General features: G+C 54.4%; 1 protein-coding gene across 2 annotated transcripts in view; it reads right to left on the bottom strand.

Annotated features, from left to right (window-relative positions):
* Positions 1–5,811: 5,811 nt before the first annotated feature.
* The window catches only part of CDH22 (cadherin 22), a 49,697-nt gene continuing 37,791 nt past the window's right edge, over positions 5,812–17,717 (bottom strand). For both annotated transcript variants that reach the window (XM_005025596.6, XM_072026261.1), the window contains 3 exons: positions 17,361–17,478; positions 9,684–9,935; positions 5,812–8,375 (listed from right to left, as the gene is read on the bottom strand). In XM_005025596.6, coding sequence (XP_005025653.2) covers positions 7,837–8,375; positions 9,684–9,935; positions 17,361–17,478 — 909 coding nt within the window. In that variant the 3' untranslated portion in view covers positions 5,812–7,836. The remainder of the gene's footprint in view (positions 8,376–9,683; positions 9,936–17,360; positions 17,479–17,717) is intronic.

Below are 17,717 nucleotides of genomic sequence, written 5' to 3' on the forward strand. Positions count from 1 at the left end.
AGGAGCCCGTGTCCCTGCGGCACGCGCCCAGGGTGCTGCTCGCCTGTCCCCACCGGCAAAGCCCAAGCTGCACCGCGGCAGCCCCGTGTGCGCTCAGGGGACACTTCCTCAGCGAGCAAAAACACGAGCGTGGTGCAGGAGGAGCTGGGGCTGGCCCCGAGAGCAGCGCTCCCAGGACACATCCCTGTAGCAGGCGCTGCCCAGGTGCACGGGACGCCAGCAGAGCCATGGGCAATGTTGCGAGCACCAGTGTGAGGCTCCATCCGCACGGAGCTGGGGCTGCCCCTGCACCGATGCCACACGCGGGCACGGCACCTGCAATGCCCTCGTCTCCCTCCCGCTCGCTGCAGCGGCGGGGGCACAGCCACCCAGCACCCCCGGGCAGGGCAGGCTCCCGCCCTGAAATGTTTCAAAGCATTTTTTTCTTTGTGAAGAAAGTACAGAAGTCAAATGGCTCCTGTGGTGGAATATTTTCCAAATGTCAACACAATCTGTGCTACATTACGGCTAAATGTGATAATCTTAACGCCTGGCTTCTTAATGTCAGTGGCACTGGATTCTGATGGATTGACAGACAGCCAGAATGACATGCAGTCATAGCTGATAAGGGCTCTCTCCAGGGAAATCACAGCTTTTTAAAGATGTTGGCAGCTACTAGCAAGTACCTTTTTTATTTAAAAGGATTACAAGCATTGATTGCACTTCCTGTTTTCTTTTTATCACATTTCTGCACCAAGTGAAGCTTGTGTAGCAAGCCGAGCCTTTCAGACAATTATTCTGGAATAATGAAGGTGTGTCATGTTGGCTGTAATGAGTATTTTCAATGCCTAATTTGCGTGCAATGTGAAGGGATTTCAGCAGCTGCCTGGCTCCTGGCTAAAGGTGAGCAGCTTCTGACCGCAGAGGAAGCTGCTGTGGGCTGACTCAGCCGGGGACAAGTCGGGGTGGATCGCTTCTGTTAGCAGTGCGTGCTTCCCGCAGCAGAAGAGGGATTAAAACCTCTCCAATTACCATGGTTAAAACACTCACCGAGGCGATGCATCCTGATTAGAAATGGCTGGTGCCTGCTCCCCACAGTGAACAGCTGGACTAATCCATGCTCACCTGAGCAGCCCCCTCTATGGCAGAGATGTAGGCAGATGAAAAATATGTCCACAGGAGTACAGTGTGGCTAGACAGGGCAGTGATTATCCCAGCGCCACAAACAGTCGCTGTCCCCGGTGAGAGATGAGGGATGTCTAAGAACAAGTGCTTGGCATCCTAACCACAAACAACTGGCAAATGCACCAGCAGGAGAGGTAGGTGGTGGCATGCCAGGCTGCACATCTCAGGAGAGGCAAACGGTGGGGGGCTCAACTCCCACTGCTGCTTTACCCCTCCTTGCCACCCAGAGCCACAACGTGAAGGGCCAGGTGCTGCCCCGCACCCAGCAGCCGTGAGGGCAGGCTGGGCTGAGGTCTGTCCTGCAGCTGAGGCTGTCCAGTTACCGTACAGTGACCCCTCTTTCTGTTTTGCTGTATTGGTACGATGGCTGCACATCCTGATGGCTGCATCGAATCCTGGATCCAGCTTTGCAAAGCCCGATGTCTTTTCCTGAGAATGTGAAGGATCGCCATTAAATCTGCACTGCTCTGGAAAAGGATCACAAAGCCAGGCAAAAACCCACACCTGAGTGCTCCTCTTGTGCTGGGCCAGGGGTGCACGTGGCTTGGGACACATCTTTGCAGCTGCAGGGGCGAGATCAGCCCAGCAGGTCCCCACAGGCCAGCGCAGCGTGCTTGCCTTCTGGAGCTCAGCAGTGCTGTTCACGTTCCAGCTCACGTCCTCAGAAAAGCCATTGAAAACCAAGGAACTAATTACCTGCAGGAAGACACATATGAGGACTGCGGGAATGCAGTCTGCTGGGCCAGCTGTATAGCTGCTCTGTCCACTCACTGATCTCCAGTACTCTTCCTCACAGCGCCTTAGCATCAGGCAGGAGGATTACCTGGAACATCACAGTTTGGGGGGGGGGGGGGGGGGGGGGGGTCTGGACCGCAGCTCCCCTGCACGGAAGCACAGCACGTCCAGGGTTTGGTCTTCCAGATGCCATGAGGATCCCAGGGTTGCCTGCTGACAAGGCTGGGGACTCACTCCTGGCCTGGTACCCTGAGGGCGATGCTTGCGCTGCAGACCAGGTGCTTGCAGCGAGCGCAGCTTTTCCCCTCAGCTCTGTGGTGCAAGGCAGATCCTCCAGATCCCAGCCCTCTGCGACCCCCAACACGAGCAGCCCATCGCCAGCCCCAGGCCCTGAGCGGGATGCAGGCAGGGTAGGCAGCAGGAGTGCCCCTTCTCAGCAAGAACAGGGGAGGTTTCAGCCCCACCAAGTGACTGCTCAGGAGCAAGCTTCCAAGGCCAAGGGAAATTTAATGTTGTTTTTCTTTCTGTAACTTCTCTGGCTGTGGCAGCGGCAGCTGTGACAGCTGCCTGGAAACTCATCTCCTGTCCCTGTCGGTGAGCCAGGAGGGGTGTCTGCTGCTGCAACAAGCCCAGGTCGCCTCCAGGATGCTGGAATACTCCTGGGACAGGCTGGCAGGCAGCAGAGCTGCAACAAGGAGAAAGCACAAAGTGGAGCACCATGGCACAGTGAGAAACCCCTAACAAGTCACAGCTGCTGTCTTTGCACTGAACACAAAGAGCAGAGATGCAAAACTGAGATTATTCTGTGCTGCAAGAATCTGATACCTACCCTAAAGGAAGCTTGAGGTCTTCATAAATGAGAGGATGTGGGGAGCGGTGATATTACCTTTGGCAGAGGTGGTTAAAGCAGCCAGCTTGCTGGTGATGGAACAGCTTGGAGGATTTGGGGAAAGGTGATCACTTTCCAGGCCGTGCATTACCAAGGCAAGTAGGAGGCAGAGACTTACATGGCCTTGCTTGCATTCAGTTACCAGAGATGTATTTTTCTCCTGGGGGTGCAGATAACACTGCCTTTTTTCATTTCCCCTTAATGATCCCCACGGATCACATCCATCCTTTGTAAATAACTCCCTGGAGGAGGCTTGGACACCTTGCCTTCTGGAGTTCACCGTGGCACAGAGCAAAGGCATTAAAGGTGATGCTGCTGCAGCATCTCCAGGCTGGGGCCGAGAGCGGAGTCGCAGCACCCAGCTGCCATCGTGGTCTGCAAGCACAGGGGCATGAATCTCACAGGACGCATTCAGAACGAGGCCATGGCAAATGCCACCATCCCCACCAGCAGAGCCACAGGTGCGGGAGTGACTCTCAGCCCCCTGCAAGCCTGTAGGGTTCCTGATGGGCTGTTGCTCATTGACAAAAGCATTGGACAAAGAGCTGCCGTGCTCCCACAGAGCAGCTGGGTGGAACAGACCTCCTTCCATCAGGCAGAGAAATACCCCAACATGCAGGGGCACAGCACCAGCCAGGTTCCTGACCCATGCAGCAACAGCATGCAGCAGTTGTATCTGCAGGTGCCTTCGTTGCTCCTAGAGGAGCCTGTGCTGCCCAGAACCTGCCAGTTCTGAGCACTCGCTGCCCTTCTCCACTCAGACGAGTGGGGGTGTTGTTAATGAGCCAGGAGCCTGAAGCCCTGGACAGACCTAGAAGCGTCTTCAGCCCACAGTCACCAGCAGAGCACCCAGCTGCTGGGTCTGAACCAGTCCTGTTGCTGGATGTTGCAGAGCAGGACTGGCTTCTCCTGCAAAGCAAGGAGAAGATCAGCCTGCCCTTGCCCTGCCCTGCAGGAGCCAGGGACAGCTGTGCAACTGCTGAAGAGAGAGAAGTGCCTATAGAAAAATTTCCTCAAAATGGTCTGTGCTGAGGGGGCATTGCACGGAGCTCTTAAAACATCTTCACAGATGCTTCTGCAATCAGAGCTCTCAATAATCCTACTCTTTTGTAGTTAAGGGTCTGGCTCTGGCTGGCAATTTGTTGCTTTGAGCTCTCTCCATTCCTCCACAATATCAAGACACAAATCCTTCTACACGGCCCAGCCTCATCACACTCAATACTAGGCACTTATTACCTCCTTTGTTAGGAATACACTAACTTCAGGCTCTTTCCTCTGCCAGCAGGAGCTCCCAGGACAACCAAGCCCACCTGATCCCCAGAAAGTCTTACGATAGCTAGACTGCTTGCCGAGGTGCCTGGAGTCGGACAGCAGGATTCAGAGAGCACATCTCCATGCTTGCTGCAGCTGGAACGTGAGAGCTCTTGCTGCTGGGGACCTAGGCTGAAAATCCAGGGCGCAAACACACAGCAACTGTCAATAGCTTTCTGCAAACAGCAGTTGGCCAACGTGCCCAAACTGTCAAAGCACACAGCTGTGAGTGCAGTGCTGACACACTTGCTGTGTGTAGGCAATTAACAATAATGCTTGTAAAAAGGCCTCCTCGACGTTTACAGCTACAGAATCACTCACTGCAACTGTGAAAAGAAAAACGGTGTGTACAGCAAGGTCTGGCAGCATACCTCACGCGTCTGGAAACCCCTCTGGCCTCCAGGCTCCTCCCTTCTGTTACGGCATCCCACTAACTACTGTCATCAAAGGTCACCAGATGCTTTTTCCATACCATTAATTGAATAACCAAGGGAGCAGGATGGGAGTGGAGGCATAGGGATGGTGAAGGATATGGAAGTGCTTAAAGACCTCAGGGATCAATAAGCCTGTTTCTGAGCAAGGACTGCAAGATGCTATTTAAATGACTGTCACTTTATCGAGGAGGTTAAATTCTGCCTGTGTTATCTGCTGACCTACATTGGTGCCACCACAGAGCTGAGCACATGTCCCCCTGTCCCAGTGCTGGCCAGCTGCTGTGTGCTACACCCACAGCTGTGCACCCTGGCGAGGCTTCCTGAACAGGGAAATTCATGCTTGTGTGCCCTTAACACGTTGCTCATTTCCCAGTCCCTTGCCATCAAGAAAACCACGAGCAATGGATTTATCTGTGGCCAGGATGGAGTGTCATTTATTTACATCATTTCAGTATTAAAACTGGGTTTAATTTCTTTCTTTTTTTTTTTTTTTTTTTTTCTTCTGCAGCTGATAACTGAACACTGCACTAATACATGCCATTACCAATATGAGAACGGGTCATGGCAACAAAACCTGTTATCGATGCCCAGCGGTACTGAAGCTGGGAAGAACATGAAGAACATGATCGGGCTCCATGCTTGTCAGTGAGCAGCTGGACACCTATGAGGCTGTCTGTGACTTCAGGAAAACAGCACTAAAGGTTCATGTTTTAAAGAACATTGAAGTACTCTATTGGCTAAGAAAAGATGATGATGAGGATGCATAATCAGACTTTCTTTTGTCATTTAGCATGCAGTTTCCTTCAAGGATGGTGCTAAGAAGCCTGTGCCCAGCTGTGGCCTTGCAGACTCCAGCCCCCAGTGTTGTGTGGCTCCTGGGGGAGCAGAGCAGCAGGTGGGCACCGCAGGCTGCCTGGAGCACACGCCGAGCACCTCAAATAGCTGCTAACAACACAGCCCAGCTTTCTTTTTCTGAAAAGATGGTGGAAGCCAAGTGCATATTGTTTTTTCATCATTTCCTTCAGATTCAGCCAGAAAAAAAACTGATCTTGCTCATGAAGATGCTTTTTCTGATGAGCATTTCAGTGAAAAAGGGGAAGGAGCCAGAGAAGCAGCACCCTGCCCTGGGAACCCTGCCTGGCCCAGCTGCCAGCCCCGGTGTGGAATGTGCCAGCCTAGGCTGTGCCGGCCCCCTGCCCTCTGGGCACACATTCATGGGACCACGTTAGAATAGCAGCATTATGAAACAAAACAAGACAAGGCAAATAAGACTCAGGCTAGATGACAAGGAAATCATTTATTTCCAGGTCCTTGAAAGACCTTGAAAAAAATAACAAGGGTGAGGAAATCAACCTCCTAATTTTGTTTGGATAGAGAAGACTGTGGCAGCTGCCAGCTCCTCCTGTGGGTGCAGGAGGGCAGGGAGCGCAGGGCAGTGCCCATGGAGCGGTCAGCTTGCTGGGCACCGCGCTCCTCCCGTATTTACATGGGGGATGGAAATTAAAACGCAAGCGTGCGTGCATGCGCAGTGGGGAGGACTGGCTGGTCGGGGAGGGGGAAACCAGTGGGAGGGTGGCTAAACACGTACCCTGTCAGACCCCATCTCCTATGGACAGAGCCCTACTATTGCACAACACTTTTGCTAGAGGAAAGGCCAACTCCAGAGGGACTCCAACACTTCAGCCCAGAGGGAAAACACGTACACATTCCTGAGGAAAGAGAGGGCTTTCTTTTCTCCTGCTCTGGGATCCAGGGCATCACCTTCCATTGGCCCTGCTGCCTCTCCAGCATCATCACAGTGAACCAGTGGCACACCAGGGCGTGGGTGCCTGCAGCCTCTTTGGCAGGGACCAGAGAGACCCTGAGACACAAGCAGCTCCTGGTCCCGGCAGAAAGCCAAGCATGGTGGCAGCGGGGAGGAGCAGCCAGGGGCAGGAGCCATGGCAAAGATGCATCCGGCCTCTCTCCACCATCAGGACTCACCCTGTGGCTAAAGGGCCAACACCAGCAGCCGGGAAGCAAAACAGCATAAAATGAACACGCATGTACATTTACATTTAAGCCTTCTCCAAGGATAGCAAACACCGTCTGTGGCTAAACTAAAAGGACAAACCCAGTGAAAAGCCCAGGATGTGTCAGGCCTTGGGAAACCTTATCGGTTACCTATCAAATACATCACTGATTGTTTTAAACAGGAACAGATAAGGAGCTGCAATACCAGCAGGGCCAAGAAGCACTTTCCTTTAGTAAGGAGGAAGCCCAAGGAACAAAGGCAAATCCCACCTGCCGCCTTCTGACATACCTGTTAAAACCAGAGGTCTCATGCAAAGGAAGCTGTGCCACCCACGGGTGTTTTGCAGGTTTCTTGCAGGGTGCCAGGGCAGGGGCACCTGGGCGCACTGAGGTGTCACAGAGCTGCTGCTCAGCCTGCAGCAACCGGCTCCAGCCATGCCACCACACCTCAGCAGCAGGCAGGAGGACTCTGTCCATCACCAGGGCCTTGGAGCACACCAGCATGCCACAGACAGTGCCCAGTGCGCAGGGTGTGCAAGAGGAAGCCCCTTTGAGTCATCAGCCTTTTAACTACAGGAAAGGTCTAAGAGCTGAGACGCACTGCAGCTGCAGCTTAGCAGAGAAATGTGTTTTGAAGTGAACTCCTGGGCAGCAGTCGCTCTGTTCAGGGTGTGACCACGGAGCTGCAGCCGGCGTGAGCATCCCCAGTGTGGCAGTGTGCAGGTACTGCCTGGGAGCCCATGTGCAGAAGGAAGGAGGACTCCAAAAAGTGAGCAAATGTAAGCAGAAAAAGCAGAACAGAAGTTAAAAGCTTATTTCCCTCTGCAAGGAAAGTTCTTAAAGAAATCAAAGCACTTCAAATGCTCTGACTCAAGTGACAAAAACAATTTAGACAACAAAAGGCTCCCGGTTTGCTCTTCCTACCCTGAACTGGACTCACTGAACGGATCTATTTAAATGATAATTTGTGGGAGAGAAACCCCTCCAATCTCTCTTGAATTAGATTTTTCTCTTTCTTAAATTAATGCGCAGTGCTTTAACAGAGATCAGCATTAAGGAGATTACGATGGCCCCAGCGGCTCACACGGGCACGCCAGCCTGGCCGGGTGGGTGCAACACAGCCTGGACCAGGAGGTGGCTGCGGGAAGCACCCAGCTCAGGCCCACCCCTGCGGCACAGCCCCCCCAGCAGCCACCACCAGCACCCACAGCCCCCCGTGCTTGGACCCTGCCATGGCCAGAGCCCTGGCCCTGGATGTGCCCGGAGCCTCGTGGGCTTTGGCTGGCACGGCTAGGACTCCTCGCTGTCCTCCTCGCCACGGCGCCCCGCATAGAGCGCTGCCAGCTGCCGGAAACGCGGCCCCCAGGCCCCCAGGTAGGAGAAGTCCTGCTCCGAGCTGCTGGACCAGGTGTTTATCGAGCTCAGGGAGAGCACAGGGGAGTCCGAGCCCTCAAAAGCATAGGTCTGGAACGAGTCGTAGGGTGGCACAGAGAGGTCCTCATCCGCCTGCTCCACCTTCCTGCAGATGTAGTCTCTGAACACGGAGAAGTCCAGGTCCGGGCTCTGCACCCACTGCGGGAGGGCATGGCGCTCGGAGGCTGGGTTTCCACTCGGGCCCCCCTCTCCCAGCCCCCCGCCCCCGTCACCGCCTTTGATCTCACTGAAGTCATAGAGGCTGCGCAGGGCAGACATGTCGTAGGCCTCCGTGTCCTGCTCACCACCTCCTTCGTCATTGTACTTGATGACATTGTCCCTCATGTCCTCGTCATCCTCGGACGTCAGGTGGCTCTTGTGGTGTCGCTTCAGCGTGAGGATCAGAAGGACCAACACTGGAGAAGGAAGAAACAGTCAGAGCACATGCAATGGTTTCATACAGTGCCTGGGCACAATGGTGAGGCCCCTGTGGCACAGGGCGCCCCGGCAGCCCAGACCCAGCTGCCACCAGCTCCCAGCAGCCAAGCTCATTAAGTAGCAGCCGTGCTGCGGCACTGGCAGGGAGAGAGTCTGGCCTGGGCTCCAGAGCAGAACAGGAGCTTCCTTTTCCATGCAGCACACCCACTGAGACAGGTGGGACAGATGGCTGAACGCACGGCTGGACAGACAAACGGATTGCTTCTGCTGAAGATGAATAGGAAAGGGGGTGCGTGAACCACAGCAGCAGCCAAATGTTGAGAGGGTGATTGTGGAGCAGATGGCACAGAGCCTGAGCAACGAGCCACAGATGTGTCCTGGATCATCATCCATTCATCCCATCACCTTTAGAGCACCGATGTGCACTTTATTCATTTGGGCAATTAGGCAGAAATTTGTTTGTGCTGCGTTTGAAAATGAAACCAGTGTAAAGTACACCCTATGGGAAAGGGTTTTCTAAACGGAGACACAGCAGGAGATGGGGAGCACAGACATGCCAAGGAGAGGAGACCTCACTGAGCAAGGCACTGACATCCACAGGAAGCCTGACAGCCCTCAGGAGCCAGCTGCAAGCCAGCACTGATGCTGAAGGGCTTTCAGCAGCGGTGTCCAACTGCACAGTGCTAAACCCGAGGACACTGCAGCACACCTCCCCCCCCTCTCCACAAGCCCCATTCCTTTCCCATGTGCAAACAAGTCCCTGCTTTCTCTGCTCCTTCATGCCGTGTCCTTTCGCTCCAGTACTAGTGCTCGTGCTAGTGCTGATAGCAGTAGCTGAGCCCCACATGCTGCGGGCACAGATCCTGTCCTGGGCAATGCTCTGGTTTGCATGCACCTCACCTCTATCCTGCCTGCCTGCTCCAGCTCTGACCCTGCCATTCTGTGTTCCAAGTGTGACTGCACGCCCCGTGCCCACCACCCTTGGCCTCTGTGCTGGGACACACACATGTGCCTTTTGCAGCCAGATGCCTGCTGCCAGCACAGCTTGGCAGCCTGCACATGGCTCTTGGCACCCACCCACCCATGGCAAGGGCAGCTGTGCTTTGGCTGCACCCAGAGTGCCACGTGAGGAGCAGAGAAAAAGCTGGAGCCCCCACAACTGCCCTGGCCCCCTGCCCTCCACAATGTGGTGAGCCAGCAACAAGGAGTCAAGGGGCAAAGGGGCCAGGTCGGTGCAGGGTTGCAGGCAGGGTGGCTGAGGGCAGCAGGAGCTGGGCAGCACTCACCGATGAGGATGAGGACACACACCAGCAGTGCGATGAGGGCGCCTGGGCTCAGCGTAGCTGACATGGCGTAGGCCGTGCTATTGCAGGACTGGATGGCCCCGTTGCTGTCACAGCCACAGATGCGGATGGTCAGGGTTCCCGTGCTGCTGAGGGGTGGGGGGCCGCTGTCCACCACCAAAATGGGCAGTAAGTACACATCTTGCTCTTGGCGATTGAAGCCCACTCTCTGTGTGTGCACCGCAGCCGTATTGTCTGCAGGAAAGAAGCAAACGACAACAAAGTCACTCCCATCACAGAGCAGCAGGACCAGCGTGAGCTCCTCTGTACATGGGACAAACCCTCAGGATGCTGGTGGGCTGCCACCACACGCTCATCAGTTGTACGGATGCCAGCTCCAGCCACCAACAGCTCAGCCAAGCAGGGAATGGCATGCCCTGGCCTCCTGCTGTCCCCCGACAGGAGCAGAGCCAGCTCTGGCTCCCCACGCCACAGTCCCCTGGCAGCCCTGGTGCCCAGGAGCGTCTGGCTCGGCTCCAGCAAGTGCCCTGTGCTGGCAGAGGGCAGCCCGCCTCACCGCCAGCACTGCTGGGGCTTAGCAAACCTGACACAGGAGCAAAAGTGGGGAGGAACAGAGGGGAAGAACCTCTCCGAAAATGCTCTGAGAGTGGCACAGAACAGGAATCAGGGTAAGAGTTGGTCACTGACTTGGAGACCCATCCTGACCCAACCTGGCCCCCTCAGTCTGGAGTGGATGGAGCTCTGCAGAGGGCACTGAGCCTGCAGGAATGGCTGTTGCCCCCAAACCTGAGAGCCATGGGTAAAGAGTCCTGCCTCAATCAGAGCCCAACACCCCCAGGGTCCTTTGTAAAACTTCCAAAAAAGCAGGCAGAGCTTCTTCAAGCCTGCCAGCTCAGCTGGCTGTCCTTGTTTGCTCAAATCTTGCTGCTTCAAGGGCTTAGCTGGCTCAAGTTTCAGTACCACTAACACAGCCACTTCATGGGACCTGCCAGTGCCCCAGGGTCAGAGATGAGCTTGAGCAGCAGCTGCACACAACCTGGAGCATGGAGGCTAAGAAAAGGGACTGAAAATCAGCTCTGGACCTTGCTCATGTGTGCCGCTTGCTGCCAGTCAGCAGCAGAGCAGGGTGGAAGGAAAAGGACTGAATAGCATCTGAACAATTGTGGCCAGATGTCAGAAGTTGCTGCCGACTGGCTGCAGTCTTTATCTAATAAAGCATAGATTGGCCTGGACACAGCAAGGTGCTGCTGTCTACAGACTCTCTCCTCACTGCTCCTGATTTATGCTGGACTGGCCCCTTTCTGTATCAATCAGCAATTCGATTGGAAAAGACATCTGTTTTAATCTTGGCTCTTGGGCCGCCTGCCACCACGGAAATTGCCGTATGGATCGGGCACTGCACGGGAGCACCGGGGCACGGCAGGGGCAGGATGGGAGCCAAGTGCACAGCGGGCGCCCACCCGGCCGGGACAGAGGCACCGGGGGGCAGGATGCGGGCAGGTCGCAGCGGCACCGTGCTGAGCTGGGGCAGAGCAGAGCGTGGAGGGCTCAGCTGCCACAGTGCTGCTCCCATCCCTAAGCCTCTGTACTCAGTCCTCCAGGGTTTTCCATGTCCCAGAATATGGCTGTGTTGCTGCAGAGAGCAGAGCCTTTTGCCCCTTTGCTAGGGAGAGTTGGGATTTTAGCATAAAGGAGATAGGAAAACATCATCTCTCTGTGAGCTCAGGTGAGAGCGCAGGGTCTGCCTTGAAGAGCTCACCTTCTGACTCAGGAATGGTGTGAACACCAGACAGAAGACCACAGCAGCCAACGTTCAGGGCTGCACTGAATGCCACAAGGCCAGTATTCAAAACCAAATCTCCCTGCACACAGAACTGTGCTGAAGATTTCACTAGAAAAAACTCTTCCTTTGGATGCAGTACCTTTTATCCTTCAAGAGAATTTCCTAGGTAACCTCATTCATCCCTGCTCACTACAGCACACTTCAGGCAGGCAACAACCTCAGCGCATGGACCAGGAGACAGCAATAAGGCAATAACGCATGCAGTGTCAGCACTGTGCCTGCAAGGCTGCAGTACCCAGCACTGGCCCATGCTTCCTAAATCACGCAGGATCCAAGTGCTGCAGCATCACCAGCCTGTGGAGAGGATTACCTACAAGGGGAGCAGAGGCTGTCTATGCCCCATGTGCTGCCTGGGTTCCCTGCACACAAGACTGGGACCTCAGCCCCCGCCTGGGCAGCCACCCGGGCTGCAGGACATTGCCACCAGGGCCACAACTCTGGGAGCTGCACACATGGCCCCAGCACAGAGGTGACCTGGCAGAGCTGCCAGGGAGAGCAGGAGAGGCTTCCTGTTACCTACCAAGGATAAATTAGGGGAAAATGAATTGTTATGCTAATCATTTGCACAAAGGTAACAAGATCTCATTTGGTGCCACTCCCTCAGCTTGCTGCAGCATAGCTGGGAGATATAAATAACATTAACGATGCTATCACAGCAAGAGGCTAGGACTAAACTCCTGTCTAGCCCAGATAAACGAGCCTTGGGCATCTGGATCCAGTAGAGACACAAAGGCAGGACAGACCAAGCAAGCAAGGATCCGGTCCTCAACCTGCAAAAGTTGGTTTCGCTGGTGCCATCAAGAGCCAAGTAACCAGCCCAAGACTGTGGCCAGATCCCCGTGTGGTCTCCCACCCACCCTCACAGGTCCAAGGGAGCAGCCCCAGCCACTGCTAGGACAGGAGGAAGAAATTTCACGTTCGCACCAAAGGCAGAGCTTACCAAGGCTGGACAGCCAGACCCCCACCTCAGGCCGCAGCAGTGGCCCCCAGGCTCAAAGCCAACTTCAGCCTCCTTTCTGGCTGCTGCCAACCTGCCGTGCCCCTCTCTCCCTGGTGCCCTGGGAACCTGCCGTCCCTGTTGGGAGTTTGCACCCGTAACTTACAAGATTCTTGCATTTCCCTTCCAGTCACGGACCGAAGAACAAGACACTCCAGAAAGGCAGCGCAGCTGCCTTGCGATGCAGTCTATTTGACTGTAGAAGTGAGGTAAATTTTGCCTAGATCGGGGAAAAACATACCCTGGAAAACATATCCAAAACAACCTCTTACATAACAATGTATTTTCTCTTGGTACTGCTGTGTCTTCACACGCAGCTGACCTGAGACAGTTGCTGCCAGGACATGTGTCTTGGCATCCTTCTGTTTGCACCAGCACAGCCTGAGTGGTTGCAGAGTGAAGCCAGACAGGCCCTGGCCCTGCAGCCTCTCTTATCTCTTCCTACATAGCAGCTTTCTGCTAAATCCAATTCTGGGGTCATGAGGCTGGGGAGCAGTGCTTCCCATAAGGTGGTACTGAAATTTCAGCAGAACTCAATTCACAACTTTCCTGCACAAATGAGTTTGGACCTCCTCCACACCCGAGTTCTGCTGCCTGATCCAGTGAGGTTGTACTTTGTGACATGGTCACACCGCTCCAAAGGCTGTGCTAGGTTTGCTCTGAGGCCAAAAGCCAAACCAGTTGCTATCCTCACCATCTTGCTACACAAGCTGACATCTTGTATTCCTTGGCAGATTTCCCATGGCAGCCTCTCCACGAACACGCAGTGGTTTTATCCTGTACCACATCATACCACCTCATGCAGCAGCACCTCTATCTGCTTGAGGAGTGATTCACCGAAGGCAGAAACCAATGTGCGCCGTGTGCAGGGACCAGTCAATAGCGCTGAGAGAGCAAAGTTTAGGAATACAATATCTCTGTTGGATGCATAACATCACTAGGAATAGTAAAACAATTCTCTCAGACTCCCTCTCTAAAGATGCTCTTGGCAGCTTCAGAAAGAGAGCTCATAAATACTTCTCGTAACTCAGTCTTGATCAGCACCAAGAGAGCAGAAGACAGCAACCTACCTCCAGCCTGGATTCCAACACCTCTGCCCTCTCCCAGGCCCCACTGAGCACCCACCTTCCCCTTCTCTGCCCCTGCTCCGCAGCCCCAGCGCCCGCCAGCTCCAAGTGCAGACGGCTGCTGCCCTGCCTGCAGCCACGCTGCTGACCTGAAGGCCTCCTCAAAGATCTCCTTCCTTCAGCCCCAGGCAATTGCAGCTCTATGAGAAGAATCCATTTTTTTCCCTTTTGCGTGTTTCTTCTCCCAAGTTCTTTGGGTGCCAGGCCATGGCACCCAAAGGCTCACTTGCCTTTGGCTCAGTCCCGACAGATTTGGTGCCCTTTTTCACCCTGCATCAGATCAGCATCTGTGTTACTCGTGCTGTGAGCAGCATCCCTGCAGGGCTGGAGCAGGCTTTGTCTATCCTGAGGCAACCCTCAAATCCTAACATTTTGCTTTAGATTGAAACACTTTTCAGATCTTCTATCACCCATTACATGCTCTTAATGAGACCTGCAGAGAGTTCAGACATCTGTTTGCCTAGCCCTTGAGCTCTGGAGTCAGTAGCTCCATGTGGCGCTCCATATTATCTACCACCCCTTCCAGGTCGTTGGGCTTAGATGCTTTCTACCATCCCTTCCAACACAATTAGCATTTCTTGGAGAACATGATTTCAGGCTTTAATTGCCTTTGATCCTTCTCTAATCAATTTTTTCAGGCCAGAAAGACCCAGCAAAAGGCAAGTTAGGAGTCACAGGATGGTGAATGCCTTTGGAAAGGCACCAGTTGGCCGTGGGTGAGGTCAGCTTTTCCAGTGCTATCTTCTCCTTTGGGCACTTCATTAGCTGGGCATCTTCCTTCTGGATTGAGTCCACTGTTATCACAAATGACTTTTTATTTCATGTCTGATGAATTAGCAAGTGCTTGAGCACTCCCTGGGACAGACCAAGAAAAATGCCAGTAGGAAATAGCACTGTTTCTAAAAGCCTGACTCCTGCAAACTACTTCGGCTATAATTCAGCTAATGCAAAGCATCCTGCAGGGTGACCTTTTGCTCCTCTATCTCTGACCTGGTGCCAAGGCAGCTCTTGGCAGCCAAGGCAGCTCTGCGTGCTGCTGGGAGCTGATGAGCAGGGCTGCAGGTGTTAACTGCAGGCACATTTGAAGGGCCAGCCCCACTCTGGGCAGCTTCAGCTGCAGTGGGGCCGGACCCAGCATGGTGCAGGTCAGCAGCAGTATCGTGGCTGAACTGTGGCAACATCAGACTGCAGCAGACGTGCTCTGCAACTGCTGCCATACACCTATTTGCTAGCAGGTGCTGTACGAGCTCTTCATCAGCAAGACAGGCTGCCCCATCACCCCAGGCTTTCCCAAAGTCCTCAGAGGCTTCATCCGTGCTGCCCACAAGGAGCCCCAGGAGAGCCTGGACAATGAACAGTGTCCTATCCTGCCCTGGCCCCACACGCGCAATAGGGCCGTGCACCATCCACCATCTCACTCCTGCTTTCCCAGTCTCCTGCAAGGGTTGTTAGTGAGGTGCCTGCCTGAGCCGGCAGCACAGCCTGCAGCACTGCGGCCCTCCCGAGGGAGCCCCTCCGCACCGTGGGCCAGCGCGGTGCCTGGAGCCTGGAGCGGGAGGGCGCCTCTGCCCGGGCTCATGCCCTGCCTGATGGCCTGTAACGAGAGCGGTCCCAAGAGGATGCTGGTCGCTGGGGACAAGTTACACTCCTGAGATGGCTTTCTGCTGCCTTGCAGAAGCTGAGGGAAGTAGGTGCAAAGCAAAAAAGAGAAGAAGGATTTAAGCAAGAGCTCAGTGAATCCATCTGTGCTGACATCCATCAGTGTCACTCCTTGGCTGCAAAAGCAATATTTATAAATCACGTTTCAAAACTGGCTACAAATTTGTACAAAGAAACAGATGGGCTGGTGGTAGCAGTTTGTCACCACTGATATTTACATGAAGGAGGAGAGATGAGTAGAAGAGGGGTGAACGCATGAGAGGGAGGAAAGCGGGGGGGGAACAAAGGAGGATGCAGCAACGGAATCAAAGTGGGCAAGGGGCAAAGGTGAGCACTATCAGGACACTCAGTGGACTGGAAAAGTTGAGGCAGGGAGAAATCAAAGGAAGGGAGATGACACTAAAGTAAGCACACAGCCAAAGTGAGGAGCGTCTCCATCTGCACAGGCAGCCACCGCCTCTCGCTGTGGAAGAGAGCATTGCTTGGCAATTGGGAGGGTCTCCAAACACCCTGGGAATAACCCTGCAGCAACAGCATTTGTTTTACCACGAGCAGAAGGCGGGAGGTGATGCCAGCTTTTACTCATTTTATGCAGTGTTGCACCACATGCAAGGTTTGTGGGATCATTTAGCACAGAGGATTACCCCATGCGATGAGCGCGCCTCATCCTACTCAAGAGAGCAGCAGCTCTGGAGGAGACAGCGAGTGAGAGCCTGCGTCCTGCCCCCTCCCAATGAGACCCTCCTGCAGGAGCAGGGGCAACCCCAGTGCTTCTGAGTGGCCCTGCTGAGCTCCAGCCCCTCAGCCAGGCCCCTGTCCTGGGCAGGAGCAGCAATCGCTGCAGGTCCCTGCCCAGCTGCAGCGGAGAGCCTGCTCCGAGGCACTGCAGCCCCAGCTTTTGGCAGGGTGTGGGCAGGGACAGGCAACCAGGGTGTAACTGAGAGTGCTCTCACATGTTTTCCTGAGGTCCTTCAGAAACAGCAAAAGAAGTTAATCGCTGGGTGTGGGGGCAAAGTCTTGCAGAGGATTAAAGCTTACGTACATGATAAGAAACAAAGGTCTTGTAAACAGCTGCCCCATGGGGGGGGGGAAGGGGCAGAGATCACGGGGGCTTGGATCAGGGACAGCTGCCCTTTTTAGGGCACAAAGTGATGTCAGTACTTCTACAATTACATTTCCTTTTTTTTTTTTTTTTTTTTTCCTGCAAGTTCCGTTTGAACTACCCTAACAATGCTGATCAATAGCGAACAAGGAGAAAGCGTTTCAAGGTACTGTAATGTAGTCCACTGGCTTCCATCTGGGCTGGCCCCTTTGACAAATACATGCACATCTGGCTAAAAAACATTCTAATAACTGCAACAGTCTCTGCTGCTTTTACCACTGCAGTCAGCACCTAAATTCATCAGACACCAGTTAAAAATAGGAAGCAGCTTGATAACTACTTTTCTGGACAGTCATCATACAAACACAGCCTGACCTCGTGCCCCTCAAAGCTGCACAAATAGCCAGGGCCCAGCCTACCAGCCCCGCAGAGCAGCTCGGCGGTTACAGCTGCAGGCTGGGGACACTACTGCAGAGCCAGCTCAGCCCAGAAGTTTGCAGAGCCCCGCTGCACCCAGGGCTCTCAGACAGGCCCAAGGGGCAGGGCAAGGATAAATCACAATTCTTAAAACGGAGTGTGTTCACCTGTAAATCCACGTCATCTCCTTGCAAGCAGGCAAGTTAGAGATTGCACATCAAGGAAGGGACCAAGAACCCTGGAAATATCGCAGGCTATCCAGACAGTGTGCTAGGAGCAGCAGAGCTGCTTGCAGCAGAGGAGAAAGCTGGTGGAACCTTCTTGAGGAAATCCAAAGTCAGCTGGCCAGTCCCACAGCTACAGGTGGGCAAGGAGCCGAGAGGGTGCACGAAAGCTCCTGAGTTCCATCAGCACAGCCAGATGGTGACCGCTGGACAGGAGAAGGTGCAGGGCTAAGAGCCACTGTACTGCACAGCCCCGTCCCCTCCGCACAGCCAGCCCAGCCTGCACTTACCCTTAATATCCAGCAGAGAAAAATGGTGGCTGTTGGTGGCTTCAGGTGGCAGCGTGAAGTAGAACCGATGGCCACCCTGAGGCTCATCGCGGTCCACAACACTAATAGTCTGGATCAGCTGTGGGGAGAGAGAGGAGATGAGAGTTGGAACCACTGCTGCAGCCCCTCCCTGGGGCCCGGCTCACAGGGTCCAAACCAGCAGAGCACCATCAGCTCCTGCCGCAGCCAGGGACAAGCCTCTGCCCCTGCGGGCCAGCTTAGTGACAGGACACCAGCAAAGTGGTTCCCAGCATGGCAGCAGCAGCACAGGGAGATGTTCTGGCAGAGGTGAAGGCTGGGCAGGCTGGCGCCGGTCCA

Source organism: Anas platyrhynchos, chromosome 21, assembly GCF_047663525.1.
Source record: "Anas platyrhynchos isolate ZD024472 breed Pekin duck chromosome 21, IASCAAS_PekinDuck_T2T, whole genome shotgun sequence".
In the NCBI taxonomy this organism is placed as follows: Eukaryota; Metazoa; Chordata; class Aves; order Anseriformes; family Anatidae; genus Anas; species Anas platyrhynchos.